This window comes from Notothenia coriiceps, unplaced genomic scaffold (genome assembly GCF_000735185.1).
Source record: "Notothenia coriiceps isolate Sejong01 unplaced genomic scaffold, NC01 NC01_scaffold00037520, whole genome shotgun sequence".
NCBI classification, from domain to species: Eukaryota; Metazoa; Chordata; class Actinopteri; order Perciformes; family Nototheniidae; genus Notothenia; species Notothenia coriiceps.
The window spans coordinates 122,045-137,540 of NW_011370221.1; the positions used below are offsets into that span (position 1 = coordinate 122,045).

At 42.9% G+C, this 15,496-nt stretch overlaps 1 protein-coding gene across 1 annotated transcript in view; it reads right to left on the reverse strand.

The window, feature by feature from the left end:
• Positions 1-744: 744 nt before the first annotated feature.
• Positions 745-15,496, reverse strand: part of efnb1 (ephrin-B1) — a 66,186-nt gene continuing 51,434 nt past the window's right edge. The window contains exons 3-5 of the mRNA XM_010797187.1: positions 11,961-12,053; positions 6,157-6,270; positions 745-3,741 (exon numbers count right to left, since the gene is read on the reverse strand). Coding sequence (XP_010795489.1) covers positions 3,347-3,741; positions 6,157-6,270; positions 11,961-12,053 — 602 coding nt within the window. The 3' untranslated portion in view covers positions 745-3,346. The remainder of the gene's footprint in view (positions 3,742-6,156; positions 6,271-11,960; positions 12,054-15,496) is intronic.

Below are 15,496 nucleotides of genomic sequence, written 5' to 3' on the forward strand. Positions count from 1 at the left end.
AGGCTCATACCATGAGCGACCAACATCCTTGTGCTAAATTAGGAAAGGAGGGAGAGAGCAACTTTAAAACAAAGGGCCGCCTGGGAGATAATGAGTGGAGTAAAGCGGATGATTTATGGTGAGCGCAGAACGGTCACACTCTCATACGTGGCCTCTTTTCTCCTTCCTCTCTCCCCCTCGCTCTACGTCTCTCTCCGTCAAGCCCGATAGACTTATTAAAAATGAGAAAAGATTAATCTTTCTGGACCAAAATGTTTTGTTACATCTAATAATGGAGTGGAAGGTGTAGGGAACTCAAAGGCAGTGGAATAACACAGTCTTCATATGCAGAGTTAAGTGCTGTCTCCAACAGGGAAAGGGCCTTATCATCCATAGTTTAAATGACCTATCCATTTCAAAGCTACTCCGTGACAAAGCTTCAGTCCTGAACAGTTTCTCTTCAGCAACTAGAATTCTGTTGAATGGTGATGTTAAATCTCTGAACACCAGTTATTTTTTTATCTTTAACACGTGTGGTAACAAAGACTTTTTTGACAATACTGGACGCTGCAAAAAAACAGCTTGTGTCCGTTGCAATATTCAGTTTAACTCTAAAATAAAATAAAAACATATTGCAAACAGAGACAAAAATGCAAGGATTCATACAAAACACACTTTAAAAAGACAACTATTTACAAACATCCTCCATTACAAAAATCTAATCTTAAATTCTTCTTATGAGCAGTGTTCAGGTGAAATTACATCTTAAATTGGGCTCTATCCATATATTTACATTTCTCTGTTGTCTCATTTATCCCTTTTTTTTTTCTCCCCAAAACAAATTGAATAACATTGAGTGGTCACTAGTATGAATAAAAATGAAATATGGTGGTAATTTGGTAATGACTCCCTTGGCTGGTGTAGGTGAATGGATGCGCACCGATCCGAAACAAAAATATTTGAGTTAAATGTGTTTCACAGAGGGCCGCTGAGGGCTGCATGCTGAGTTAAAACACAGGACCACAAAAGCACGAGCAGCTGTTTAGGCTGTTAACTCCGAGGTTAACGACACGCAAAAGCCACTGGAGTCTTCCCGGAGTCTTCAAGCAGGGCTGCCTTTTAACTCAGCAGTGTATATCTGTGGATGGCAACAGTATGTGGCAGCGGGTGATTGGTGTCTTTGCTGGGGAATAAACATTCACCAGGCAGCCTGACCGTTTGACTGGAGATAAACCTGGACCCGTCAGTCTCGGCCTGTCTGTGCGTGTGATTGCACATGTGCGTCAAACGTCAGCTCGAGCGTGCGTGCTGAGGAATAGCTGTCCTTATCTGCTCCCCTCTCCTCTCACACATCATTAACCGGGACTGCGGCGCTCCGTATTCTGGCAGCCACAGTTAGGAGTTCCAGTCCCCAAAAAACAAATCTGCTGGGCTGCTACACCACAGATGCATTCATACACACAAACACACATGCAGAAAAACTGCAATTATAAGCAAAAATGAGCTCGTAGAAAGCATCTACATGTGCACATAGACAGGTTCCACCGCCACCTAAAGCAAGCTTCGGTTTTGCACACATCCAGCCGCAGTAAATCCTGTCTCGGTGCCGCTGCCCTGGGCTGTGAGATAGCTGAGCTGCAGTGTCCTCGCCGGCTCTACACCTTGACTGAGGAACATTCTGCACAGCATTTTTATTCACGGCACAACTGGGGAGAGGATGGAAAAAATGAATGCTAAAATACCTCTACCCACCCGTCCACCATCACTACCCCCACCCCTTATCCCCATCTGCACTGCCATCTTCCTCTCAGGTTATAGCCAAGTCACAGGAACATTTTCTCCTCACTTTTCCCCGGGCTGGTGAGTGTGGGCACAGAGATGGCACATAGATTACTCACACGCTGGCAACACCACTGACTCATCTACAGATGGCAGCCAATTGGCCTCTCGCAATACTGTATCCCAATGTTCGGCCGTAGCTCGCTATCCAACTCATAGGGCGTCCTACCTATGTAGGCCAGCCAATCAGTGCCATCTACGCCCACCCCGCCCAGGCAGCAGCAGGCACCAATCTAACCGTTTGATGTTACACCGGAGCATCAGAAGACAGAACAAACAAATATCAACCTGCCTGCTGTCTCGATACACATCTACCCTAAAGCTCAAAAACACCTTTGATGGGTGCCAACTGGAGCACTGACAGGGCGGCAGGGTTTTATAAGATCTCAGGATTGTCTGTCTGTCAGCATGTCAGCATGTCTGTCTGTCTGTCTGTTTTTGAACTTTTACGATACAGTAACTTAGTGTTCTTCCTCTAAGCCAGTAATTCTGCCCAGATACAGGACTGGTCTGGACATGCCCGGACCCCCACACAGACACACGTGGAGGACACACCTTTAAATACACACAAGTAGGTCATAAATACCAGAGTAATGATAAAGCTGATATCAGACCAGCGGAGAAGGGAGTTCTTCCAGGATACACATACACACCTCGACATCAACAGTCCAGGTCAGGGTGTTTTCTCGGGAAAAAATATTGGATGACTCGATGGATGACGTGGGTGGTGGTTGTGATAAGATGGAGTTATAATGATGATCTATTCAACTCTATACATTGTGCACTTGTAGGAAAAGTCTAACAAAATACAACTGCTTTGTGAACTGAATCAGGGTTTTCAAGGAAATCCTCCATCAAAAATAGTAAGTAAGGCAAACATCAGAGGTGCGAAGGGAGAGGAAACACGTTATTTCACACACTATGTCTGATACCTGAGCTATCTGGAGAGTTTCCTGGCCCAGCACGGAGCCCGGACTACTAACACACATGCACGCAGACACAAATACACACGTTTTATTAACGCTTGCACATGAACTGCAGGCTGAGTGGCTTTTGGGGCCTTTGTCTGCCTGTTTCTGGCTAGTGTGCTGCCGTGGTGTGTTTAATTGGGTGTTGCACATTCTGTACTTCAGGGAACTGAGATAAGTTATATCCTGCCCGTTAAAGGGGACAGCGGACCAGGAAGCTGGAGTCCCATCTGTTGGTTCGCTCCAGCCCCGCCTCCCCCCCTTGTTGGAGCACAGTGGGGAGATATAGAAGGTAGTAAGGTGGTGAGGGGGAGGATGAGGGGCAGGTGGGGATTGTCAGACACCCCAAAACAAACGGAATAAACCTTTCTCAGCAGTCAGCTCGTGACCCCATGTCAGTGCGTGTCTCTCCAGATTTGTGCAGCAGGTGGTAGAAATAACACAGGCTTGAAGAAGCATCAAGTCCCCAAAATGCAAAGGAAAGTGTCATTCCCGAGAACATAAATCAAGCGCTCCTCTCATTCTCCCTCCCGGCTGTGTGGCTGGCTGTGCGGAGCTCGTCAGACTTTGTAGTAGATGTTGGCGGGGCTCTGCGGCGGCATCTCCTGGACGATGTAGACGGGGTGGCCATAGTCGCCGCTCACCTTCTCGTAGTGAGGGCAGTAGTTGTTCTCTGTCCGCAGCGGAATGATGATGTCACTTGGTTCCGTGCCAGCCGTGCCCCCGGGCATCTTGGGATTGGACAGCGTGCTGAGTGACAGCGCCGAGGGGCGGGGCTGCGAGTGGGCGTTTTTCCTGGAGCGCTTGCGCATCTTGATTAGCAAGATGATGAGGAGGAGGATGAGCAGGAGGAAGATGATGCAGCCGCCCCCGATGGTGGAGAACAAGGCCACTTTGGAGCTGAGGAAGCTGTCCGAGTTGCCCGAAGAACCGGACTGGTCCTGATTCATGGTGTCTAAAGAGAGAGACAAAAAGAGAGGGCTTAGGGACTGCACATACATTACTAGGGGGGTCAGGAAAGGTATCGTTATTTTAATTTTGCTGAAGGAAGGGCAGCCATACTTATTTTGGAGGACAACGGAAGGTTTTTTATTTATTTTTTTATTTACCCCATATTTATGACCCCCGCCAAAGAGTTTTTCTTCTGGTCATTTCAGCGGTTTGTCTGTTTGTCAGCAGTATCACGGAAAAACTAATGGCCCGATGTTCATGAAACACAGTGGAACAGTGTAGCACGGGCCAAGGAAGAACCCATTACATTTTGGAGCAGATCAAAAACACAGGGTGGATACACATTATTTTTCACTTATGGAGACAGCCTTGGCGGGGTCTGGGCTCTCTGAGTGCCCTTTTAGTTTTATTTCATATCTGTGAGATTTATTATATAAAAAGAGATAGACCAAATAGGCACATCAAAAAAGATGGCTTCCATGTGGGCCAAAAAGGTGCATTTTGACCAACGCAGAAGACTGGGGGCGGGGTGAAACTATGGCAGTGCACAAGCCCCCCAGCAGGGAGCTGTTCCATGCTCAAATATTTTGAGGCTCGAAAAACTGTTTATTTAGCAGCTTGTTTTTCAAAAGAAAGAGAGTGGCTTGGTTTTCATAATTGTGTTAAGTTTGCACTAAATATATTATTCTGAGATAATGCAGTTTCTCTGTAACAGAAGGGGTAGGGAATAAGAGTCAGCACCCCTCCCCACCCCAATCATTTTCATACAGTCCCTAAGAGACTTCCGAACAATCGCAGCAGTAATATAATTTTCAGTGAGCCAGCGTTGTCATGTTCGGATCTTACTGCTCTGTGCCTAAATCAACTGTGATCATATCCCTGTTTGTTGTTTGCTCTACATGACATAACGGCCCCATTGATGTAATCTAATTGAATTAGCTTATTCAAAATAGACTCCTAATGAAATCTGCAGACATCACTCAACATGACAAAGATCTCCGCTCTGATAAGATCCAGCCTAGGCAAAATGCACAAGCCAAGATTTGTATGGAAAATGCCAAGTGAGATATGATAAAAAAAAGGGGGAATACATATCTTAACATCTGATTTTATTTTATCCTTTTTGTCTAAGGGGTTCAGGATGAGGTGGGGAGGAGAAGGGGAGGGGCTTTGACTGGCTCCTCTAGTGACTGAAATCCGAGAAGAACCAAATCTGTTTTCCATGTATGCATGCAGCTGCTGCCAAAGAGCAGCACTCACCTCCTCCCACCACCTCTTTACTGTCCATGAGCCCCCCCCCCCCCCAACAGGCACACAAAAGCCTCATACCTCTGGAGACTACCATCCCCACTAATGACTGTGTCTCCTCACTGGGCTGACCACTCCGCACTTAACCATTTATTGAGGAGGGCATAACTGGGCCTTATCACGACCAAATGACATCACAGAGCTACCGATTCCACGCTTATCTATGAAATCAGAGGCGCGAGGAATTTCGTACATTCTGTGCGCTGCACGGAGAGATCCGGAGCAAGGCTGTCAGACATTTCATTCCTGAAATATCAGCCCCTCAACCACACTGACACGTCCTTCATTCCACCCTCCACTTATTCACTTGACATAATCCCTGATCTAACAATGGTAGACAGGTAAAAGCCCGGGTATGGCGAAAAAATGACATTAGGCAATCTTTTTATAGCGCAACTAATGTCAAATAAGCAATTATTAAATGAGGGGAGCTTATCACATTGGGACAGGCTGTACTTGGGGGAGGTTTTGTGGCGTGCAAAAGTTGTGGAGTAAGTCAAAAAGTTGAGAAGTGGTCCCTTCTGTGGAAGGAAGTTATGAAAGGTGCCGGTGAAAACAGGAAACAAGGAAGGCCCAGAGCCTCCGAGGGGGCGCCGGTGACTCTTTCAATTATCTTCGCTTTAATCTTCATTTGTCTGCATTTCTAATAAGGTTTAAGAAGATATATAATAACGGGGAATGTCTTTGAGTCTCCTTGGGCGCAGCACGTGCTTACAGTGTGAATAAGAAAGTAACCTTTGGTGAGCTGTATTTGTTTCGGGAATGTCTTCTTATTGTGAGCTGCATTTTGCGAGTTTAATTTCCCTCTGTATTACATTGGTTTAACATCTTTCTTGCAAGTTGACCCCCAGATATCAAAGGAATGCCTGCGGCGTGAAAAAGCCATGAGAGAGAATGCTTACTTTGGGAGACTCAAACATGATTTTTATTTTCTCTTTTCAGGCTAATTGTGATGAATTATTAGAATAAGCCTCGAGGCTGTGAATATTCTTCTTTTTACACTTCAAAAACCTTTATTTTGCTAAACTATTTGCACTCTTGAAACTAGTAGGCATTAAAGAATCTGAAGCTGCAGTTTCTGGGTTTAATGCTGCTGTGTCACTCTGCTCACCAGAGTTTCCTGGCATCTCAGGGCCGACTCGTCCCTTGTCGGCTGGACTGGGACTGGACTCTGGGATGGCGTTGTCTTCTGGAACCTCCGGCGCCGCAGGGTTTGCGTTCGGGACTGTGGGAAACAGAAAACACACAGAAACTCAGCCTTGGCGAGCTACATGCGCTGAATCACAATGACTTGTCCCTCTGCATCTGCAAGGATTCTTCTTTACTATCTTTCCATATATCTTTCATGCACAGAGAAGGCTGTCTTTGCATGTGTTGAATTTGTCTCAGAAGTGAAGATGAAAGCAGAAAAAGGAAGGACAAGTCAGCGAACGTCTGCGAAACACGCCAGTATCCCTGTCCTGTCGTAAAAAATGAGCTCACATCTACATCAGCAGCTCCTTCAGCAAACACTCAGACAGGCATTTCCAACGCTGACACATTCATGAGAGCGTATAACACACACACGCCAGTGCACACACATAAGCCCACACATATACTTACAATACACTTAGGCATGGCAGAATGAGGGTAAAGCAGTTATATATTAACTTTTTATTGTTTTACATTATTCATCACGTTAAAAGGCCATAATATGTCTTATTTATTGCTCTGGATTTAACTCTGCCACAAAGAAGCACACTTTTGAAAAGGAGAGAATAGCAGGACGGGAAGAGTTAGGGACGAGGCGAGGAGGGGGTTGTATAAGCTAAGGAAACAGACAGTTTATCTGTCTGTCTGTTGTGATTTTAGCACACGCACTTTGAAGTCTTTGTGCGGTAAACACCGGTGGGTCCGCGGCGTGTCTTTTACGAGGGCAGGGCCGGCAGACGGGGAGCGGTTATAAACTATTACTGAAGCCGGTCAGATGGATTCCACAGCACACTATCAGATGCTGCTGCTCCATCAGGCCTTATCTGCATCTGCCCCAAGGCCCGCTCTGAGGGGTGTGTGTGTGTGTGAAATAGAGAGGAGGGCGTGTGGGGAGGCAATTTACATTTGAGTCCCTCCTGGCAACTTTGTGTGGCCGTGCATCTGTGTGTGTGAGTGGAGAGGGCCTGTCAGTCTATCTTATATTTCCACCTCAGTTTCAGCTCGAGTCGGTAGGGAAATGATTCTGTGTGAGATGTCTGGAAGATATGAAAAATAATATGGAAATAAGTAAAAGAGGGACATAAATGAAGCGGAAATATCCTTTCTTTGTTTCAAGAGGAACATAACCTCACTATTAACAATATCCCCTCCTCCTCTATCTTCTCCATGTCCAGACCACCGCATTGCTCCGTTCTGATTGCAGCAGTAGTGAACCTAGCCGAGAGCTGTTGTGCCCCGTCAATAATTAATGAGAAGAGACAGGAGTGAGAAGTGGGAACATTCACGTACGGCAGCGGATACACAGTGATCTGATTCATTCGCACATAGCCCCAACACGGTGTGTCAACCCAACACTGAGCATGTGCAGGGAGCGTTCTAATGTTCTGACCCATTTTTCTGTGTGTACTGCTGACATTTCCCTTAGCTATGCAGACAGCAACTACCTCAGAACTGCCAGCCCGCCAGAAGGAGGGAGGACGAGGAGGAGGGGGGAGAGTGAGGGAGACAATGATGGAGCTACAGTAGAGAGCGAGACAGTTAGAGGGAGAGATGAGGCGTTGAGTCAACATATTTCTAATGAGCACGGTGACATGATGTGCTGGAGGAGAAAGAGAGCGCTGAACAGAGATGGATGTATAAAATATGGGCTCCCCCTGTGTTTCCCCTGCAATCAATTTCACTTCCTTTCCACTTTTTACATTTTTTATAAAGACAAAAGACGGAACAGGAGCCGTTTAAAGTACAATTAGATATTGACGTGTAAGGGCGCATAATTTCCCACAAACCGATGATTCATCTTGATAAAGCAGGGGAGTGTCGCTGCAAGAAAGCACAACGCAAAGAATGCAGGATGAGTCACTGAAATATAATCCATAGAGCAGAGTGCAAAGGTGCTCGAGTGGACACACAGTATGGGGACTCGCACTTGGCTGCAGGAAGTGTTGGCATTCAGCTGCAGAGGAAATGTGGCTTAAACACAATAGCACCTGAGGTCAGGGCCAAGAAGAGCCCCATTTTATGTTTTGTTAAGTGAAACAACATCAAGCGTGGCGGCAGAAGGTAGAGTCTATAGGGCCGCAAATACTGATGTAGTATGAACAAAAAGCATAAAGAGAAAGCAACAGTTTCCACTTGTCAGAAGCTAGAAGACGTTTGATTAATTACCCAAACGTATACATTGAAATTGGGGTTATTGATTTTCCGCAAACCATTTGGTCAATAAATCTATTAATCCTTTAAGCAAAAAACTACTTTTCACAGGCTGCTTATTTTGACAATTGAATGGTTAGTTGGTTCATTAGGAATCAATGCTCTCCTTTGTCAGATGGTTCACTGATTGTCATCCAATGGTTAAGAAATTAGATCCATTACTTAGGCGAAAGAAGCGATACCAAGCTGTGAGAATTCTCTGTTACAAGTTAAAGTCCTGCGTTATAGTTCAAACTATGCATATATATTACCAGCAAAATGTTTTCTGTTTCAAAGTTGTTGAAGTTTGAAAGGTAAGGGTCCTTATTGTAGAGAAATGGTCCCTGTAATTGTTTATTAGAGTTTACTTTTATTTTAACGACTGATTCAATAATGTATAAGTAGCATTTTTAGCTATATAGTTGCTCAAGGTGGAGCTAATTTTATTTTAGATATTTTCAATGTTTATGTTAAATACTGGTACGTTTTTTAATGTGCAACTATACATTGTAATTCACAGGATAATTACCGGTATATGTTTTTTTATGCAATATTTTTTTTAAGTAAGTAGTACCGATAGCTGTCTGATAAATGTGAAAGGTACAAGTACCTTACAATTGTACTTAAGGTCCGAACTCAGTAACAATCATTTGGGCTTTAAGAAATGACATTGAGCAAACTAGTATTTTCAATTCATGGATTTGTCAATTAACTGATCTGACTGAATTAAATAATTGTCAGCGGCAGCTCTAATTCTAACTTTTCAGGGAAAAACTCACTTAGAAGTAGAACAAAGCTAAATCAAAGTTCCTGTCGTCGCTCTAATTTCCCACGTCCTTTCCTCTAATAGTTCCTGGGTTAGATGGGCATTTATCGAATCAAAGATTCCGTCACAGAAATAGATGTTTAAAGTAGTAACAGCTGGGCCAGCATCGTCTTTTTCTAACAGGGTTTTTAGGACACATCGTTTGTGAGTGACAGCTTGTTCGGACCGTTTTGGGAAATTAGCGCTTGGCTCTGGCGAAGTCGAGGAAAAGGATTCGAGATGAGGGGAAGTTTCCTAGAACTTTCATCGAATCAGACATTCCCTTTCAACTTTCATTAATGCGAGTTCAGGGATTTACTTTCTCTCAGTTAATAGTTTAGTGCAAAAAGGCTGTGTTGCCTGGCTTCATGCAGGCGTGTTGTCATTTAGCGATGGTGTTGCAATCCGGCACTGTGGGATGCTCAAATTGACCTACATGGAAAGATAATGCAACGCTTGTCTGTTTTTCCGTGGCGGTTGTGGGTATATTTCTCTGTATCTGCTAAATTTGTAGCGACTCAGACCTTGCTAGCATCAGCAGCTTGTTAGCTTCTCTTCTCACACAGACTGCCAGGACGCACTGCTGTCATCCAACTAGCCAATATTCAAATATCTACACACACATTTGCAGAAACACACACATTTCTCAGCAAGTTTATGTCAGACTTGTTGAGAAGCATCTTTTTAGCTGCAGTTAGATCATTGTGGAGGGCAGATGTTCCTCTCATATGGCGGTTAGTGTCTTATTCGGTCAAAACAACCCCACTGAGGATGGGGGGAATGTTTAGAGAGTAACATATCTGTGTACTGTGTCCTGTCAGATTCAGGATATAGACGTCCACATACTGAATAAAACTGTGTCTAAAAAGTGAAACGTGTGATGTGAACCAAATGTTGTGTCCAAGGATATCTAAACAAAGCCCTCTTGTTTACTTCAAGCATTTTACTCCGACTATGCACTTACATACCAATTTTAAACACATTTTCACTCTGTGATTACTTTATGGGAATCCGGTAGAAAAACAGCTGAGAAATATCAGAGGCTCTTTTGCAATCTAAAGTGGTGTCATTACTTATTTCTTTGTTATTCCTTGGTGTTCTCACTATGTGGACAACTGTGTGTGTGAATGAAAATATTTATTTAAAACTACTGCACTTGAACAATTGAGATTGGCAATATGGATATGATTATGTGTCAAAGTAAATGTAATTGTACAGCTTGATATCGATACATTGTGTATTGTTTTACTGGGAATTCAACTGAGAAACTCGGAATAGACAGAGTAACCAGATGGCAGATTTATACTTTACTAAATACCCGACTTAGCAGGGTACTGCATCACACTGAAGCTAAAATCCTTTAAATCCAATGCTGCGGTCTATAAGGAAGTCCTGCTTATTGATTTCCAATGTTGCCTTCAATGGCCACATACCAGCAGAGATATTACAGCAATAATTATCTTAGTATAATAAATGGGAAACGTTGTTTCACAGTATATATTTAACCATAAATCTTGACTAACTAAATAGCTGCTGATTTGAAAGAGATTTAAACTGTTATTATTTTTTATAAATTTAAATCCCAATATTTAGCATTTTTAAACAGTTTAATCACAATAATAAAAGGTTTATAACGTAGCCTAATAATGTAGTTGTGTGCTTAAACACTACTTATAACATTTTGTGACCAACTGTAGGTCCTCCTGTGAAGCATCAGTAAGTGGACAGCTATTAAATGACAGTTATAATTATACATTATAACAACAATATTTCTATAAAATGTTATGAATGTGAAATATTAAGATTTTGTTTTATATAAACTGTATCATTTAAATAAAGAAACATGGTTGAGTACAATATTTGGGTTATTCATAAATACTTTTCTTTACCCTTGCAAACGCAGAGCGAACTTAATTCCTGAAGGCATGTGCCAAACTGTGCAATCATATATAATTAAATATGATTGCACCTCTGTTATTTCATGTGATCAATCATTCATTGTCTATTCATGAACAGGTTATGGATTGTTTGTGGGGGAAGTTTTAACCCTATAAAAATATACAAAAAAAGCAACTAGAATGTTCTTATATTTGCTTGCATTGACATGAAAGTGTTTTATATGTTTATAAATGCTACATAGCGTTACATAAGTGTACCATGTACTATTATTTTACTGCTATATTTTAAAACGGTTGTAAACGGTAGAGCTGGGCAATATGACTGAAATCTTTACCAACAAGAATATCTTTCACATTAAATATTAAATATATTACTTTTACTTATGCATATTAAATGCAAATGTATGCAAAATCCCTATTAAATTATAAAACTGACGTTAACTCAAACAAACAGCATTCTTTTGCTATGCTATGAATATGTGTTGTTAATTGGATTTGGCCTGAAAGCATTAATTTGGACACCAAAAATAAACATTTTTAAGACAATTAACATATCATAATGATGAAACACCACTAAAAGTCAATAATGGTCGTATTAAAGTATCACTAAGCCTTAGGGTATTTCATTAGAAAAAAAAGAACACTGTTGGCAAATGTCTTTTATCACACAACTTTGCAGTTTTTGAGAGCAGGTTGTATCGGAGGCCGGTGGCAGACAAAGTCAAGCTCGGCTCACATAGCGATAAATGGAAATGTCAAACCAAAGTGAAACATTGCTTTAAGGCAGCGGCTCTGTGGTGTGTTCTACATGTGAGGTGAGCACACATTTACCTTGCCCGACTTTCATGACGATTTTCATGGCTCGACTCTTGCACGCGCCTCCCTCACGGTTCTCCAGGCCCTCCACGGTACCGTTGGAGGTTGCTGCAGAAAAGAAGGAGATTGCAGAGAAAGAAGAGGTGGGTGAAGGACAAGGAGGAGGGGGGGGAGGTGATGGAGAGTAAAGGAGAGCCGAGAAGAAGGGGAGAAAGAGGAGAGAAGATGACACACTGGTTAATGAGCACGTCCATAACGCACAGAACTAATCAATATTTACGACAAGCACTGATTAGCTGTTCCAGTGATTAGCCGTTCTCACCCTCAATCAACCGCCAGCTCCTCTCACCGGTAACTCTCATTAACACAATAAAGTGAAGTCAAATGAATGGAACAACATTAGAGTCTACTGAGGGAGGGTGGGCGCCGAGGTGGAGAGGAGCAACATGGTCAGACCTGTGAGTGTGTGTGTGTGTTTTCCGTCTGTGCATACTTGAGCAGTGAGACATGCCAGCAAAAGTTCCAGCTTCTTGCCAAGTCCTCGAGCAGCTTACTCCCTCAGAGCCACATGTGTCATTACTTGCTGTTAGCGCTGAGAGCTAAATGCCTCCCTTAATGTTTGTGTGTGTGTGTGTCTGTGAGTGTGTGTGTGTCCATTTACACATTTGATTGTGTGTTTGTCCGCTTCCCTCCATTTGTTTTAAAGGGGACATATTGTGAAGAAATACCTTGTTTCAGTGCTAATCCTTATACATTTGGGTACCTGAAATGCAAACCACATAATTAATTAAATAAGGACGACCCGGTGAGTTTTTTGTGGGCTGCCTCAGACAGAAAACAGGATTCAACGAGTCATTTTTGGCTCCCCTTCCTATGTCACAATGCAGGACTATTAGATAATGCTACATCCCTTGCAGCACGGTAGCTTACCTAGTAGAGTGAACATCTAAATGAACTAAAGTTATCTTTTTATTAAAAGGCAAAAAAGCCCAAACTATTTTTCTTGAGCTAATCGAAGCAGACTGGGCCATTTTCACGAGGTGGTCTTAAAGAGACAGGTGCTAAAACGGAGTGTTAAAAGCTAGAGGGTGAATATAGGTTTATTAAAACAGACAGAATGAGAAAAATACAGCCTTTTTTTAATGTTGAAGCATGTAAACATATTTTAGTAGTAGCCTCGATAAAAAAAAAAGACCCTGAAGATAAGCACAATATGTACCCTTTAAAGTGTGCATACTGCTCGGACTTGTGCGAGTAGATCAGGGTCGAGGGTTGGTTTTTTCAATGTCACATTCACTTCAGGCACTGTGACACAATTGGCTGTCTATTTTGGGACCCATGATAATGACCTAGGGAGACAGAGTGCGACTCTGACCTTAACACCAAGCGGCTGGCTCAAGGCGGTTGTGTATATGTGTGTGTGTGTGTGTGTGTGTGTGTGTGTGTGTGTGTGTGTGTGTGTGTGTGTGTGGGTGCGTCTGTCTGTGCGATGGCAGCTCTAATTTTGGAATTCCCCAAATGATCTCCATCTCCGCTTAGTCTGCTGTTTCAACTCACTCCCTTCCTCTGAAATGCTTTTGTTTCTCTTCCTCTCTCTCTCTCTCTTTCCCTCCCTGTTTTTCCATTCACTTCGTTTCATTTTTTATCTGCTCTATCTGACTTTGCCCCTCCCATTCCCTCCCTCTTAACTCAATGACCATCTCTCTGGGTGATTGCTTCAGATGGCACCCTCATTATGATGATAGTCTGGGAGAGGGTGCTTATCTAATGATGACACAATAAGAGGGAGCTTTGGACTGGGGGGGATTTGCTAACAAACATACCCTCCATGGCATGATTTTCAGATTGGTCCTACACGCTACAAACTGTTGTTGTATCAAGCCGTGTTGAAATACGGCTCCGGAACTACGGAAAGGCTCATCTGTTTGATTCATGCCTTGTCATTCCTTAGTATTATTAACGTTGACATTTTGTTGCCCTCTGGGATTTCAGCTTGGTGCTTGGGCGAAATTGAAGAAAGCTAAATAATGAATTGCGCTAATATTATGTTACATTATCAGATCGTTCTCGGCCCCTAAATTACACGGCGAACCACAACATTTTGTTAGTGTGGCCGGAGTACGTGATAACCCGCGAGAATGATTGTGATAACATTGTGACAGGAGCTCTTTGGCAAATTCCCCCAGCTTGTAGACTCAACAGGACTTTGAGTGAACCGGACACTGAAATATATACGAGGAAGCCAAGCCGAGCCGAGCGCAGCTACAGAGCGATTTGGAATTTACGTTGGACGTTAATGTGAGTGAACACTCAAGGCTAAGTGAGTCTTATGATTTATGAAAAGTCTGCGCAGGGACCATGTCTCTTGTAAGGGGGAACATTCAAAGACAGTGAGGTGAACGGGGCCCGTTTCCAGTCTTAAAGGTGCAACATTTCACAGCTTTGAATGGCCCAGACACTGCCACAATTGCTAACCTCATCCTGCCATTTTCCGCCCAATTTCTTCTTTTCTTTCAATTTTTACGTTTCCAGGGCAAAGTTATACAAAAAGGAGCTCTTTGAAGACCGAGCTCAAAGGCGCTTGAATAATGTGACTAAGAGAGAGCGTCATGCTATGAATTTTATATCCACTCAGGGAGAGCAAATCTTCTCTGTGTTAACTTACTTCTGTCATCTAAATGAACTATTCCTTAAGGCTGGCTGAGCATTACTGATGATGGCAGGATAATGAAATGGACCTTCGAGGCTTCCGTCTATGTAAACAACCCAAAGAGAGCAGGATTTATAAAGAGATGATCACTACATATGCTGTTTGTATTCAGGCCATTTAAGACGTCATATCATTCAAGGCTTTTACTATAGCGATGGGAACTCATAATCCGATTAACCATGTCAAATATTTACCACATTTCCTCATGTGCATCCATCTTTTAAGCACTTTTCAAGAAGGAAATCCACTCATGAAACAACTGTTGAGTCCATTTAATAAATGTGCAGTGAATCTGCAGACTGGGTTTGTGTTTGTCCTTTTATCCCTCGTGTCATATCACTGTATTTACATTTATCATGTCAGCGTTCACTCAGAAAAAAGATGACTGCCAGCCACGTTTCTCAAGCCCCATAACCCTTCTCCACAACAAGGACACGCTGCCAGCTTTTTTTATTTAATCTGAAAGCTTCTCACTCTATCTCCTCTTTCTCTCACTCAATTCCCCTCCCTCTCTCTCGTTTCATCCCCTACGTTAATCCAAATCTGGATTTCCAGATATTAAAAGGCAGACGGTCATGTCGTGTTTTGGAAAAGAGGGAAACTGGGGAAATGGGTCTTCCTGTGTGTCTCTGTGGAGATGAAAACACAAGGGGATAAAGCAACGACAGGATGAAGAACAAAGAGACTCCCATTCTGCTGCTAATGATTTAGTGGAGCAAACCGTTTTCCATGTCAGAAGTCCAGAATACCAAAAGAACCGGTCATTGCATGAAGGAATGTTGCCCTCTTTTTTTTTTTTTAAATAAAGCGGTCAGGCTCCAAAGCTGTATTTTTTGCGATG